The 15,869-nt window shown below is 42.0% G+C and overlaps 1 protein-coding gene across 1 annotated transcript in view; it reads left to right on the top strand.

Moving 5' to 3' along the window:
- dock4 (dedicator of cytokinesis 4) overlaps window positions 1–15,869 on the top strand; it is an 81,248-nt gene that overhangs the window by 43,309 nt on the left and 22,070 nt on the right. Inside the window, exons 25-38 of the mRNA XM_063197098.1 lie at window positions 1–99; window positions 2,668–2,766; window positions 2,882–2,976; window positions 3,110–3,185; window positions 5,373–5,473; window positions 6,040–6,098; window positions 7,637–7,785; window positions 8,371–8,456; window positions 8,827–8,853; window positions 9,166–9,261; window positions 10,059–10,119; window positions 10,295–10,388; window positions 11,004–11,152; window positions 11,625–11,711. The exon at window positions 1–99 is cut by the window's left edge and continues 36 nt beyond it. Coding sequence (XP_063053168.1) covers window positions 1–99; window positions 2,668–2,766; window positions 2,882–2,976; window positions 3,110–3,185; window positions 5,373–5,473; window positions 6,040–6,098; window positions 7,637–7,785; window positions 8,371–8,456; window positions 8,827–8,853; window positions 9,166–9,261; window positions 10,059–10,119; window positions 10,295–10,388; window positions 11,004–11,152; window positions 11,625–11,711 — 1,278 coding nt within the window. The remainder of the gene's footprint in view (window positions 100–2,667; window positions 2,767–2,881; window positions 2,977–3,109; window positions 3,186–5,372; window positions 5,474–6,039; window positions 6,099–7,636; window positions 7,786–8,370; window positions 8,457–8,826; window positions 8,854–9,165; window positions 9,262–10,058; window positions 10,120–10,294; window positions 10,389–11,003; window positions 11,153–11,624; window positions 11,712–15,869) is intronic.

The following is a 15,869-nucleotide window of genomic DNA, read 5'->3' on the forward strand; positions in this document are numbered from 1 at the left end:
GACAGCATGGCAGGTGTCCTCCTGAGGACTATCCTGGAGGTCACCAACTGCCCGCAGCCCGCCGGGACCGCCTTACGCCTGCAGTACCAGGATGTCACCGTGAGCCTCACAGGCCTTTTATTAGACTACCCTCACAAGCACATTGGCTTTACCATGGCTACGTTTACATGAGACATTTCATTCGGAATTAACTGACTTAAATTCTGAATAGAGCTTAATTCCGCTTTGAGAATGTCATGTAAACACCTCTTAATTCAGAATTAAAGGAAAGATCAAAGTAACTCGAAGGAACTATATAATTTGGAATTATTAATTGGAATTAAAAACATCATGTAAACGTAGTGATTGTCACATTTCGATTGGTTGCCCTGTTTTTAGTTCTTCTCTTTTGTTTAGTTACCCCTGTTGTGATGAACTGTTTTTTGTTTTGTTTTGTTTTTTTGCCCAGCTTGACGTGCAGTGTTAGAAGTAATCAACAAGGTCTAATCCCAACTCATCATTTCTGACTACCATTGACCAGCCGTCAATTTTCTACGAACTTACTGTAACAACAATCAATTAAATGCTAATAAAGTGAATTTAAATAATATTCCAACAAGACCTAACCAGAGATGACAGAAACAAAAACAGTTAATACCATGCTTTTTGAGTGTTAGAAAGCAGCCAGTCACAGTGCTGGGCAGTCTGAAGATGCAGTTCAGTAGCACATGCAGTGTTTGTTGCGTAACAAATGGACTATAACGAGTGGCCACTGGCCAGATGGTGTTGCTAATCAGTGATATCACTTGTATTAGCTGCACTGATTGGACTGCAATGTACATTAGGAAAATATCCACTCCTACCATTCCTATCCATTCTTACCACATCCCTAAACTGTTGGAAAATACTGTATATTTTAACCAAACTTGTTCAGTGGTGAAACAGATTAGGTACTGTCAGTGTTTAAATTGGCTTTTGGGAGGTGGGGGAGCCCTTCACTCGCGGTCAAAATAGCTTTAAAAAAATAATAATAAACATCGCCCCATCAGGCAAATACATGTATTCTATGAAGTTATTGCCCATAATTAATATCATACATAAATCAATGTATTACTCAGTTATGAGAAAAACAGCAAGGTACCCTCATTCCCTCTTCACTGTATTGGGTTGCTAAAAATAGGAACAGTTAGACCAGTATCACACCTGATGCATTTATGTAGCCTACTTTTTAATATTCTCTCCTGTCAGTTGGCAACAGTATGCTATTGGACTGTCAGTACAGGGGCAAAAAAGTTTTAATTCTGACCACCATCACTGCACCATCAAGCTACAAAGGTGTAGACCTAAGACTATAACTCATATTATTTTATGTGAATAACAATTTGTTTTAAAAGATCATATGATTGATTTAAATTCTCCTATAATGTCATGGGTTTAGCATGCATTTATTAGCACGTTTTATGCCTAATAAGTAACAAAGTTAAAAGAATAAAAATGCATGCTCAGGCTATGCTGTTCTATTACAGTGCGTGAAAGTGTGCACTGTCACTTTAAATCAGGCGGAGTCTGCAGAGAATCTTCTCACTCGGACACGTCTTTTCTTTACAGATTGCCCCTTTGGCTGACTGATTATATGGGGCGTTCTTATTTCAGTAGTATAGTTAGTTCAGCTATCTCGCTCCGTGCATATGTTTTAATTACACTTCAGTCGCATTAAGTAAATGCTTTTTGCAAAGCAATAACTTTGGCAAAAGGCGGCAATAGATTGGAACTTGCTGCAGCAATTCTAGCGCGAGAGAGACGGTGCACTGCTCTACACGCAACGCTAGGATGGACACGCAGGAATCCCGTCATTTGCTTACTGTCTAAAAACTTTGAATACGTTCCTGGCATGTTTAAGCCCACATAAAAGTAACCTGCAACCAAATGGCTACACATTCTGACAGAACAATGGACGGAAATCCCAAACTTTGATGTTGATTTTCTCACATTAACAATCTGCTGTTAAAGTAGGCAGACACCACGCTATTCTGCATGAGGTGAACTTTGCCTGAAAGCTAGCCGATATCAAATGAAATGACAGCTTACCTCCGTTTTGTAAAAGGCATTGTATCTAGCCTACTAACTTTGCACATTGAACATGAAAGCATGGAGGACAGGCTTGAAGTAGTGACATACTCGAAGCGGAGTAGTTCTAGCTGTGAGAAAGAGCAAGCGCTCCGGACCGCTCAACTGTTGCAAAGTTGCAACGTTGCTACAAACTGAAATTGTGGTGTCTCGCAGCGCATGTGCAGAATGCAGATGCATAATAACTGAAATAATGCGGGAGTCCCTTAATCTTATTTCATGTTGCTATCATTGGAAAACTTTCATAAAAATATGATATTTCAAGAAGAGGTGAAAATATATGAACTGTGAATACACTGAGGGTGGGGCAGCAGGAGCGCAGCTCCGTTTGGCTGTCCCTCCGAGGTGAGGAGGCGGAGCTGCGCTCCGAAGGGCTCCGCCCCAATTTAAACCCTGGGTACTGTAGCCTATCATAGTTCTTGGTTAACTTTTCTGTCAGTACTCTCTTTATAGCACGTTGCTCAGTATTAAATCCTGTTTTACTCTGCACAATGTGAACAGTATAGTGACAATGATGGACATTTTATTCTAAAGGTATTCTATTCTATTCTATTATTTCAGGGTGAATTTGTGGCCTGTTTACTGACCCTTCTGAGGCTGCTAAATGATAAAGATTACCAAAGATTCCTCTCCAGATACCCCAGCAAAGAAGAGCTTATGGTACTGTTGTTTGGACCCATTTCACTAGCACCTCATTAAAATAAAATAATGTTCTGCCACAATAAACAAATAATGTTCTTTAATGACATTTGCATCATCTTATTTTGTCGACTAGGCTTTTCTCCTGCAGTTATTCACTGTCTTTGAAATCCTCATCCGCCCAGACATGTTTCCCAAAGATTGGACCGTTATGCAGTTAGTCACCAGCAAGTGAGTATTTTACTGGATGATTTGGTTGGTTTTAAATATCAGGGTGTTTTGCTTTATTAAATTCTATTCTCTACTGATTTATGTTTTCAAACTTGGACACTTTCAGTGACTGAAATTTTGTTGTCGTCCTCAGTGTAATCATCACCACTATACTATACCTCTCCGACACGCTGAAGAAGAACTTCCTCAATGACAAGTTTGATTTCAAGGTAAAACCTTGCCTTACCTCAACCTGATAATGGGTACTTTTATATGACGTCTTTAATTCAGAATTAATTTAATCAATTTATTTCTGAATAAAGCTTAATTCCGCTCTGAAAACTTCATGTAAACACCTCTTAAATTGAAATTAAAGGAAAGATCAAAGTAAACTCGACAGAACTATTTAATTCTTCTTATTATTTATTCTTAAATTAATAATTTCGAATTATTAATTCGGAATTAAAAACATCATGTAAACGTAGTGAATGTGGAGTAGAGTAGGTGGGACTTAAAGTGGTAGTTCGCTATTTTAGACATTAAGCCCTGTTTGTGTGACTTCTGGGGTGAAGTATAGATGTTCTCATCACAATTTTGACATTTGGTGCTGAACGGAGTATTTGGGTATCCAAGACTGCAGCCCCCCCCACCTTTAGATTGACTCCAATAGAGCACTCAAGCAATCGATTATAAAATGGCATTAAATTTCTGTTTGAGAAGACATGGAACTCACCGTGTGGTCAGTGGTAGACAGCGATAAATTGACCCGAAAATTGCAGCGAAATATGCCTTCTAACTGTTGTTTAGCATTTGGCGGACCTATTTTTCCCCAGACGCCATTGAATAGCAGTAGACATCCAGCCAGTAGGTAGCGATAGTGTGTTGTTTATGTAGACATCAAGGAGCGAGGTAGAACGGCTATCTTTGAGCGGGACTGGCTACAAAAACTACAGCTTGCATACAAACCATAGATAGTAACGTAAACAAACGCACCCCCATTTCCGGTCGCGCGGAGTAATACTAGTCAAAGCAATACAATCAATGAAGACGGACAATAATGAATATATCTTCTCTGGAAGCGTATTTCGCGGTGATTTTCGAGCCAACGTATCGCTGCCCACCTCTGACCACTCGGTGAGTTTCATGTCTCTGCAAACGAAAGTTTAATGCCATTTTATGATCGATTGCTTGAGTGCTTCATTGGAGTCAATGTAAAGGTGGGGGGGCTGCAGTCTTGAATACCCAAATGCTCCGTTCAGCATCAAATGTCAAAATTGTGATGAGAACATCTCTACTTCACCCCAGAAGTCACACAAACAAGGCTTAATGTCTAAAATAGCGAACTACCACTTTAAATACACAGGCCTTTTGTGTGAGAAACATTATTCACTTTAACTTTAAAGGAACAGACCACCCTTTTTTGATTTTCACATATTTGCAGTATTTCCCAGCATTATTCATGAATGTGCATATCATTTTCTTCTCAGTGTTTTCAGTACTAAGATTTGTTGGATCAGAATTATTAGCGTAGCTTAGCATAACCACTGGAAGTAACTGGTATCTTTAGCATCAAGCCACGAGTGATCACTGGACCGAATTAAATTGCTGTTTTACACTCTGGTGAATTTTACATTAATTTTAAAATTGTTTACAAGAACATTTGATGATGTTTTATTTTGTACCATAGACTTGCATTACTATGCCTAATTTGGCCATACTGTGAAACGGGGCAATGCAAACACATAGAAGAAAATGATATGCACATTCATGAATAATGCTTGGAAATACTGCAAATATGTGAAAATCAAAAAAGGGTGGTCTGTTCCTTTAAGGGTGTCAGTCAGCATCAGCATTTATGTTACTGTGAAAGCACTGATTGAATTCAGGATGCCATGTCTAAATGGACTGACAGAGGGAGTCTTGGCCCACTTGATTCCACATGAACAACAGAGTGATTGAAATGATGTGAGTAGCTAAGTTAAATATTGACCAGGGAACGTCAGTTTTGGACCAATGGGCTGTGAAGTATCATTGCACTCATGTGAACGCAGCATATTGTATCTGACATACACTGTGTGGCTAAATGCATATTCATATTGCTGGTAGTTTGGTCTCCTCCTAAACGTGAAACATTCATATATGCATATATTAAAGACTCCCAGAGCCTCCTGTCTCTGCTCCAAATGAGAACCTGTCAGTAGGAGAGCACATCAGAGGCCAGGCTGCTGCACACACACACACACACACACACACACACACACACACACACACACACACACACACACACACACACACACACACACACACACACACACACACACACACACACACACACACACACACACACACACACACACACACAGGAGAATGAAGCTGTAATTAAGGCTGCGTGTGTCTGTCTGCTTGTCTCTCTTCAGGTGTGGGAGTCCTATTTTTATCTGGCCGTGGTCTTCATCAACCAGCAGTGTCTCCAGCTCGAAAAGTTTCCTCCCTCCAAGCGGAAAAAAGTGCTGGAGAGGTAAGGAGCGATATATTCTCCCTCTCTTGTGTGTTACATCAGACACAATTTCAACATCAGTACCTGGGGTAGTAGTGTAGTTACCAGTCCATGTTGTGTGTGTGTGTGTGTGTGTGTGTGTGTGTGTGTGTGTGTGTGTGTGTGTGTGTGTGTGTGTGTGTGTGTGTGTGTGTGTGTGTGTGTGTGTGTGTGTGTGTTTGTGTGTGTGTGTGTGTGTGCGCAACTCGTCCTACCCGGACGTCTAACCATGTGTGCGTGTGTGTGTGTATGTGTGTGTGCGTGTGTGGGGGGGTCCTCATATAGTGTAAACACCTCTCTCTCTCTCTCTCACACTGTATGGATGCTTGACCCTGGCTCTTCTTCTGCACTTTTCTTTTCATTTTCATTTTCATTTTCATTTTCAATCACTACTTCAGGATTTGTTTGGAATGTTACATTTTGTATCGCATGTGTTATGCTGCTTTAAATGACTTCAGATATTGGGAATATTATTTTTTTTTTGTGTTAATGTTGCATCCTATGTCTCCATGTCAAGTATGTAATATGCATGTTTTGTCATTATAAAGGTATGGAGACATGAGGGTCATGATTGGATGTGAGATTCTCAGCATGTGGCAAAGTCTGGGTAAGTCTGAGTTCTTTCATTTCATTTAAACTGTGTATTCATAATGTTGGATTGCTATTTTTGCCGTGATATTTGCCCTTTGTGATGAAGAGGTGCTTTGAATTTGAAAATAGATTTTGTCAAGCAATTATGACAGACGAAGGTTGTTATATCACCTCAATTGGTATTTTTGGACACCAAGAAAGGCAGAGTCAAGGAAAAAAGAACAACAACCTTGAAGTCATGTTCCAGAATTGTTTCAGTTCTTCATCACTTTGTATCAGAAGGAAATGGTTAGCCCCTTAACGCAGAGCCTCTGTTATATCCTTACTGTCACCAAAATGGTAATGACCAAGTCTTATTCATTCTGTAAGTCTTAAAGACTTACTTACTTACTGTAAGTCTACATGAAAGTAAATGAAGGCTCAGGGGTCATGTAATGTAATGAAACCCCCTCGGCAGAGTAGCTCAAGGTGAGCTTCATCAACAATGTACATTTTACACTGTGATGTAAATGAATATAATGTTTTGAATCCCCCACTGCAGAGGAGGACAAGATGAGCTTAATTTCAGCTATGAATTATTAAGAGTGTCAGCTACATGTCATGTGTCATATGTCACTGCAATGTCAAATTAGGGCTGCTTTGTGGTGCATCTGAAGTTTTGTTGCAAAATGACTTAAAAGTCTTTTTTTTTTAATTATTATTATTATTGGAAATGACAGTTCAAACTCCCTTTGATCTTTGCAGGAATTCTTGTCATTCAAATATTTTGAAAACATAGTTTCTAAACCTATATTAAAAAGGGCAACTCCTGCCAATTTCAATGTGCTGTTGTATTGCTCACGCTACCCTTGACTTGTCAGTACCCGGTGACGCAGCAGTTTTTGGCTCACCCCTTTCCGAGATATGAGCTATTCTAATGGGGGCAACTTTTGTTTACATTTCAAAAAAACATTTTTATTTATTCCCAAAAACATCCAAAAGGTTATGCAACATCAGCAGACAGCTAGCAAACAGCGATACCTTTTGGGAAAATATTTGGAGTAGGCCTATGCTCATTTTTTTAAAAATGTAAACAAAAGTTGCCCCCATTAGAATAGCTCATATCTCAGAAAGGGCTGGGCCAAAAACTGCGGCGTCACCGGGTACTGTCAAGTCAAGGGTAGCGTGAGCAATACAACAGCACATTGAAATTGGCAGGAGTTGCCCTTTAAGTGCATTTCACACTGCAATGCAATGCAATGCCCAATACAAAAATGCTGATTTCCCAAAATGTTCCAAAATGGATATGTCATTTTTGTAATGAAGCTCTTCATTTACGCTATAAGTAACAGCATGGTGTGGCCCTACCGTGTCCAACCGATAGGGCACTCGCCTGCCATGCGGCTGACCAGGGTTCGATTCCCGGCCTGGGTCCTTTGCCGACCCCTCATCATCTCTCTCCCAATTCACTTCCTGTCCACCTCTCACACTGTCCTATCAAATAAAGTCGAAAAAATAATTTCTTTAAAAAAATAAATAAAGTCACAGTGTGATGTAATGAATCTCCCACTGCAGAGGAGCACAAGCTGAGCTTCATCCCGGCCATGATCGGCCTCTTCCTGGAGGCCACGCTGGTGCCTCAGCCGGACCTCCGCAACGTCATGATCCCCATCTTCCACGACATGATGGACTCCGAGCTCAGCAGGAGCGGCAACTTCAAACAGGTAGATAGATAAATAGATTACATAGATTAAACTTTATTTATTCCCAAGGGGAAATTCCTTTTCCGGGTTGCTCTGTAAATTAAAAAGAGAAGTAAAAATAAAATAATACATAGATAAAAAAATAATAAGTTGATCATGCAGAAAAGTCCAGGAGTTTATCTTTGTCCTTCATGGACAGATTGTAAAGTTGTATGGCTCTTGGGACAAATTATTTCCCCAATCTGTCTGTCCTGAATGTCAGTGCCCTCAGCCTCCAGCTGAACATGCTCTTCTGTTGGATGATGGTGTTGTAGAGTGCACTGCTCAAATACTGTACTGCTACATTACCCATCAGCTGGAGTGGCAACTTCAAACAGCTCACGCACTTACAGTATACTGTAAATTGCTCGATCAAATATTGTGTTTATTCATATAATGTACAGTGTCTATACATTCCGGTAATTGAGGCAGTCTGTCTTCAAAAAGGTTTACAAAATAGTTTACTATTATTCAAATAGATTATCATACTGTATAGTAAATATCCATGAAGTGGTTGTCCAACGGCCATGGGAAAATGTGTTAATGCTAATGTTGCTTTCACCTCAGGTGGAGACCAAGCTGATTGACAAGCTGGACAGCCTGATGTCAGAGGGCAAGGGCGACGAGACCTATAAGGAACTCTTCAACAACATGTACGATACTTACTGATGAATGTTTTGTGTGATTATGCTGGCTATAACTACATGTACATACAGGGTTCTAAATTAACACCCGCCAACCGGCCAAATGCTGGGAAAATTCAATTTATACTAAGATTAACATCTACAAGTACTAGCCATTTTGTCTGGTGATGTAAAAAGTTAAATTTAAGTCCTGACTTCATAGTAATAATCTATTATGATTTTGAGTTGAAATATTCTATTTTCTTTACTGCTATGGTATCATATTGATATGGGCTTTAATACAAACCAGAACTATTGCATTTGAGGAACAATACACCATTTTTGATGACACCACATGAAACCTTGTAATTATCTGTGCTGTTTGCTCTGATGTTTGCAGAATTCCCCTTTTTGGCCCATATCCAAGGTAAGTTAAACACATTTTAATCTTCCTGTACCTTGTACATACATTTAGGTCAGTGACGTTTCAACAACAACAGCAAGTGCCACTATTGTATTGATTCTTTGGTTGGTTAGTTTATTTTTAGTGGACTATCTAAAAAAACATTCATTGCAGCATATCAGCCACCAATTACTTTAATTTATGGGCATTAGATGCCATGCGCCACCTGACACCTGAACCCCCCCAAACAACGTCTTTGACCCATTTAAGGAATGTCCTGAATAAGACTTACTGTAAGAGGTCTGCACAGTTAAAGTGGTATGTTTGTCATGGCAGCCTGCTGAAGAAGATCGAGAGTGAGACATGGAGAGAGAGCGGGGTGTCACTCATCACCACGGTAACTCGACTGATGGAGCGGCTACTGGACTACAGGTAAACCAGTGGAGGAGGCCGAGTGAGCACCACACCTGAATGGCCTGACTCCTGTTGCTGTATTAACGACAGTATTATTGTATTTGAATACACAGATATGAACTTCAAACTGTTTTCCCTGATTTAAGCCTTTGTGAACACTGCTGCATACATGTTCCAACCAAGTGTTTCATTTCCTTGTGATGGCTTTCAGCACTCCCACTGAGCAACATAGCCCTCCTTCTGTTGCTAATTAGGTTGGTTCAAACGTTATCAAAGTTTTAGGAGAATCTCCTGATGGGAGGCTTTAGTGAGGCACAGTGGCTCTCAACCTTTTTGAACAAACACCTCCTTGACCTCATAAGCCTGCCAATGGCCCCATTACCTAAGGGCAACTAAGCACCACCATCTCAGGTGTCTTCTACTCACCCCCAAAACCCAACCACTAGGGCTCCCCAACACTCTCTGGGGGCCAGTAGAGCCCTCGTTGACAAAAAAACACTAGTAGAACACTAAGAAGCCCATCCTGGCCAATGCTGAAACAGATTTTAATGAACTGCTCGCCTCCCAATGTGTTCATGTGATTTCCCTCCAGGACGTTGCTTGGAAAACACCCATTAAATCTAATCATTTAGACAGTTTAGACAGCTGTGGTACATGAAAAGAGAATGTTTAAAGCATTCAAGTTAGAGATGGGACTTTAAAAAGCAAAATGCACATTTGATTATCAAATGCACACACATGCTGATACACTTAAAACAACGTCAGCAGCACAGACGATGAGCTGTCACTAATCATGGATGTGTTGCCTTCCCCAGGGACTGCATGAAGATTGGAGAGATGGATGGAAAAAGTATAGGCGGCACCGTCAACCTCCTCGTAAGAATACATGTTTATTTTCTATACTGTATATATAAATTCTGCTGTATCAGCTTGAGTAAAAAAAATAGAGGACACACAGATGCATGTGGTATCTTGTGAATATTCATGGCGGCTTGCACTTTACTGTTTGTCAGACTGACTGTAACAGGTCAACTCTTGAATGTCTTAACAGAATTTCTACAAAACAGAACTGAACAAGGAGGAGATGTACATCCGTTACATCCATAAGCTCTACGACCTGCATTTCAAAGCACAGAACTACACAGGTAAACAAAAAGATAATCTGCTTTTCTTAGGAGTCTTCTCTGTTTTTCTGGAATTGTGTATAAAGTAATACATTGGATTTTTAGATGTGTCCTACATGTAGCATTTCTATAAGAGGGTATGTCCGTCCGTCTGTCTGTCCGTCTGTCTGTCCGTCTGAAACGCATTCTTTGAACTGTTATGCCCTCCTGTGTCCACAAGGGGGCAGTGCATAGACGGACGGATCTTTGTCCGCCTGTCGGACTTGTTATTACTGCTAATTTCATTATTTCTTTGGATTACTGTTCCGATTATAGAGCTCTTTGGTCAAGCTCAGATTGTTTGTCAGTGTGCTGTATAATAATTGTGCTGATTGCACTTATTAATGCTGTATAAAGAAAAGTAGGAAAATCCACACACTTTTTGCTGAACACCGATTTACAGTATTAACACAGCATTTTGACCTCACACAATCTTCGTCAGATGTAGGGACAGTGATGAAGATAAAATAAGAAAAACGGGAGCTTGGTGATTTTGCTTGTCCTGCACCCAATCTTTTTGAGATAGATGTGCATGTTTTTCTCTTTTTGACAAATGCGCATTCTAAACACTACTTCTGTACTTCGTGAATCCTCCAGAGGCTGCCTACACGCTGCTGCTGTACGATGAGCTGCTGGAGTGGATGGAGCGCCCCCTACGGGAGTTTCTGGGTTACCCCATGCAGAGCGAGTGGCAGAGAAAGGAATGTCTCCATCTCACCATCATCCACAACTTTGACCGGGGGAAAGTGAGTCAAGACAGCCCTCCCAGTTGTCTAGCCGAGCGCATGCTCATGCAGAGTTAATTATAGGTGATGTGCAAGGACATCCCTGGAAAAAAACGGGGAATCATTTTGTCCCCTCTACTACAATGGTACTGCTCTGTGAGTTGTTAAGGCCTCATGCTAGGGACACATAGCAGGGGAAAATGAGCGAGGCGAAGAGAGGAGAAATTCAGTGTTCTATTCTGACAGCTCAACCGTCATCAGGTCCTTGCGGCGAATCAAATCGAATGAAGCATTTGTGTTGTTGATTTGATTGGCCGCAGGCGCAATTCGCTCCACATTTGCATAATATAAACTTGGTTGAATAATTTTGCTTCGCTTCGCTCCTCTTGACTTGCCTTCACCTCCCTCATAGGAATGAATGACGAAGTTTGCTTCGCTTGGCCCTAGCGTCAGTCCTATGACACTCTCTGTGTTGATGTTGTTGATGTTCTAGTGTTGGGAGAACTGCATCATACTGTGTCGAGAGTTGGCCAACCAGTACGAGGCCTACTACGACTACAGAAACCTCAGCAAAATGAGAGTGAGTACATATACAGTACGTATTTGGTTTTATTGATTATTCAGGTACCTTGATGATTGATTCATGTTTTGTTGAGAATGCTACCGGTAGAAAAAAGGCTATGAGAATTTTAGCAAGGAGAACCACAGTATTAGGTTTTCACACAGTGTAGGCATTATTACCCCTAAAGTTTAATTCATTTCCCCTTATTTTACGAATGTCCGCCATTTTGTAAAATACAGACACCATTTTGTTTCCTACTGTACCTGATCAGATTACATACGTGGCTCAGCCCCGCCCCGTATGTATAAAACCCCAGGTAAAGGTATGAAACAATAGAGTCACCCCGAAGCCCACTTCCTCCATCGAGATGTGAGACGTGCCAGGACACGTCTCCTTGGAGAGACGTCTATTTTAGAAATTATTGAAACTGTAAGTTATCTTGGCCAGGTTAACACTACAGTCGATATATTTCTTCCTTCAACCGGTTTTCGTTTGTATTGCATTTGACTTTTGCGGACACTGCTAGGAGAGCAGTGAGTCAGGACCCACGAGGAACTCACGCGCTATAGGATAACTTTTGTACGGACAATTGTTAATCTTTTTACTAGTACCGAATTCAAGGACCTCGCCTAGAGTCGACGGAGACTCGGCTGAGCCTGATTGTCTGTCCCCCCAAGAGAGTGGACAGCCGGTATAGTTACTACGCGTGGAGCGGACCTGCGTGCACCCCTTTCTCATTGGACCTTCAGGACGCCCCGCAAAGACAATCGGACTACACAACGAAATACCACTTTCCTTTTCCCCGTTCAACGAAGCAAGACTTTTTGGACATATCACAGCCTCGCGCCGGAACCGCGTGGTATCGCTCGGACCCCAGACAGTAGCCTACCCGAGCAGCTTGGAGAACAAAGGAAACTCGCGCGCACAGCGACGCGCACACCCACTTCGCCCGAGAGATCAAAGGAATTCTCTCTCTTCCTACCAAGGATAACGCAGTAAGCACCATGGGCATATATGCAGTTAGAACTGTTACATAGCTTTGAGGAGTTGTGTTTAAATATCCACACTTGTAGAGTGTGATATATTTTATTTTGGGTTATTTTGTTCTATCTGTTCTTTCTTTTCTTTCTCTCTTTCTCCCCTCTCATCACCACAGATAGCCACACGCTATTCTTAGTTTACATTAGTTGCAATATTGCCATAGGCCATACTTGCACCCACATGTAAATTATCCACTCACAGAGATACACGTACCCGTGTTTCAACCCATAGAGTTATCGAGTCGAGTACGTAAGCTATTGTCGGAAAAGCGCGCCAAGCGCTCCCTTTTCCCTCCCCCACACATACTGTAAAGCCTTTAGACAAAGGACAGTATTCTCTGATTAGCTTGAATTCTATCTTGAAGATAAGTTCCCGCTTCATCAGCCGAAAGCTTAACGCCCCTCCTCGTATCTCATATTTCGGTCCTGCGTGCAGCGCTGCGCAGGATCATTTGAGCCATAGTTCTTAGAACATACATCTCTCACTCTCTCTCTCTCCGCCCACCGCTCGGCACACGCGGTGTCAGGTGTGCGCGGCTCCATCGAGCGTGCGCCTCTCTCCTCTCTCTCTCTTTCTCTCTCTCGCATAGCGTACACATCCACACACACACACAGAGCGCATCCTCTCATACCCCGTGTATATATTGTATATTTTACCTAAGTTCTTATGCCCTGCAAGTCACATTGGCTGTATCAGTGTTATGACCGGATGATGCTTTTACAATAAATGTACATTGTGGTGAACTGTGTTTGTCTTATTTGAACAATTTCTACGAAGTCAACCAGAAAAGAATTCACACAAAACCTTCAGATAATTAGTCAATAATGGTCATGATTTTATGAGACGGTCATGAACCGTGTTTTATGCAATCATTAATTAGACAATTGACGATTCCATAAGTACACACCTACACATTATTGATACCCAGCGTGAAGAGTTTAACACACTCTTCATGCATAAGTTCTTATACTCTTATTCCTCACATATAGTAATAACACATTACATATTTGGAACTGTATAAGAATTGTATACTTATTAATGTAATTATAATTACATTACTGTACTTTCCTTTCATTTAACGTCGTACCCATTAATTGTAGTTGACCCTACATATTTTGTTGCCCGTGTGTGCGGAAGAATAGTCCCCGTACCCAATAATGTGGGATTACCCCTACATATTTTGGTGCCCCTGCGTGAGGAAGAATACTCCTCGCGTCCAATAAATGTAGTTTTACCTACATATTTTGGAGCCCCGCCCGAGGACTGGTTTAATGACTTCTAGAACTTGTACAAATACAGATGAAATACTGTTTGCATTAGACAACTGCTAAAATATACATTCAGATGCGTATAGACAGTAGTCAACAGTGTGAGAACATACTAACACCCCAGCAACGGTTAGTTAGTAAACCCCGAATTAATTGATTATTACTGTAATTAACAGTTTGATTATTTTGAATTGAATTTAAATTAATTAACAGATTAATTACCAGCATAATTAGTTATTCATTTTGTTGCCAACAAAATGGCACCCTCTAACTGTCTAGAAAGCGGTCAAAACCCGCAGCTTTCTGATCTCATCGCAGACCTTACCCAGGTCTCGTTGCATAATAGACTGAAGGTTCAAAATCTCAGTCAGGAACAATGCACGCTAGAAATTCAGAAAACGCTATTGCAAATCAATGCCCCAAAATCAACTGCCGATAGCCAAGAAGCAATAGGCATGTTAATTTTGCTCCAATCCCACGAGCTGAGATTGCAAATCAACCAGCTCCGCACTGAAGTGCATGACGTCATAGCTGACCGTGAAAAGGTAGCTAGAGAAGCCAATGAAATTAGAAATGAGCTTAAGCACACGCAAGAAAGCTTTTCTAATCGCATGAGCATATTGGAGGCAGCCATAATAGGTAGTAAGAATGCTGTAGAACAGCAGCCCCTCCTCCCGTCTCGTGAGAATCCCGAGACAATACAGGTGACACACTTAGACCATTCCACGCAAGCCAGCGAGAAGGCCACCCAGGAAAAGAGTCCAGTGTATGAGGTAGACAGAAACGAGATTGTCCCCATAGTCACCCCACAGCCAGTCGCAGCCCGGGGAAGACCCCGCACACGCGATTGTCACAGCAGCTCAGAGACAGATTGCTCCGATGGGTCTCACACGCGTAACGCAGAGACGACCCGCGTAGCTAGACTCCGTGTTCTTGATATACTGGCACAAGATGTTGAGAAGTTTGACCCTTACGGTACAAACAGACACGTGAGTGACTATTTCAGAGAAATAGAACGATGTTTCCAAGACATGCCAGACGCAACGTCATATGAGAAAGTTAAACTAATTTGGAAAACATCCGGCCCCAGAGTGCGCAAGGATTTGGATTCACTTTCCCCAGACATAGCTGATAGCTATCCCAAATTACGCGCATGGATGATAGGAGAGTACGAGCGTCCTAGAGACTACCCGTCTGCGGTGCTCAATGCTTTGAGGGTCAGACATCAGAGGTCTGAACCCCCTCGCGCATATTTCAGTCGGTTACACACAGCCTACTTTGAGGGTAGGGCAACACCAGGCTTAGAAGAAGATGCGCACTTTCAATCACTCTTCTTACACAATCTCCATGGTAGCATTCGTACAGAGGTTAAAGTCGCGTGTAGACGCAAACGTCACACGATGCTTGAAATGCGCCGGCTCGCACACATGGTTTGGGAAGCGGTTACGCCTGCAGACAGGTCTCAGCCGAGCGCTCTCAACCCATGCCATCAGCCCACGGCACAGCCCCGGCTGACGAGCTTCGAAGCGGCCCATAAAGGGGGGCCAGACAGAGATGGCCCTAAGCAACACTTGACTAACCCACAGCAAAACGAATGGCACCACCAGCAGAACATTATAGCGAGAGGGGGACAACTCCCTTATCAGCATTACAGCCACATTACGCACAACACACGTAGGCGTAAACGAAACAGAAGGCGCAACCGCCAACCTGTTCATAATCAGGACCAGTGGACTAACCCCGGCTCCCATGAGTCCGACTCCCGTTCTGCACAGTCATGGCGCGATACGAATGACCAAGATTCGTCAGATGGATCTGACCAAAGCTCTAGCGAGCTAGATTCACCCACTCCGCGTCACCGTCGCCA

This window comes from Engraulis encrasicolus, chromosome 4 (genome assembly GCF_034702125.1).
Source record: "Engraulis encrasicolus isolate BLACKSEA-1 chromosome 4, IST_EnEncr_1.0, whole genome shotgun sequence".
In the NCBI taxonomy this organism is placed as follows: Eukaryota; Metazoa; Chordata; class Actinopteri; order Clupeiformes; family Engraulidae; genus Engraulis; species Engraulis encrasicolus.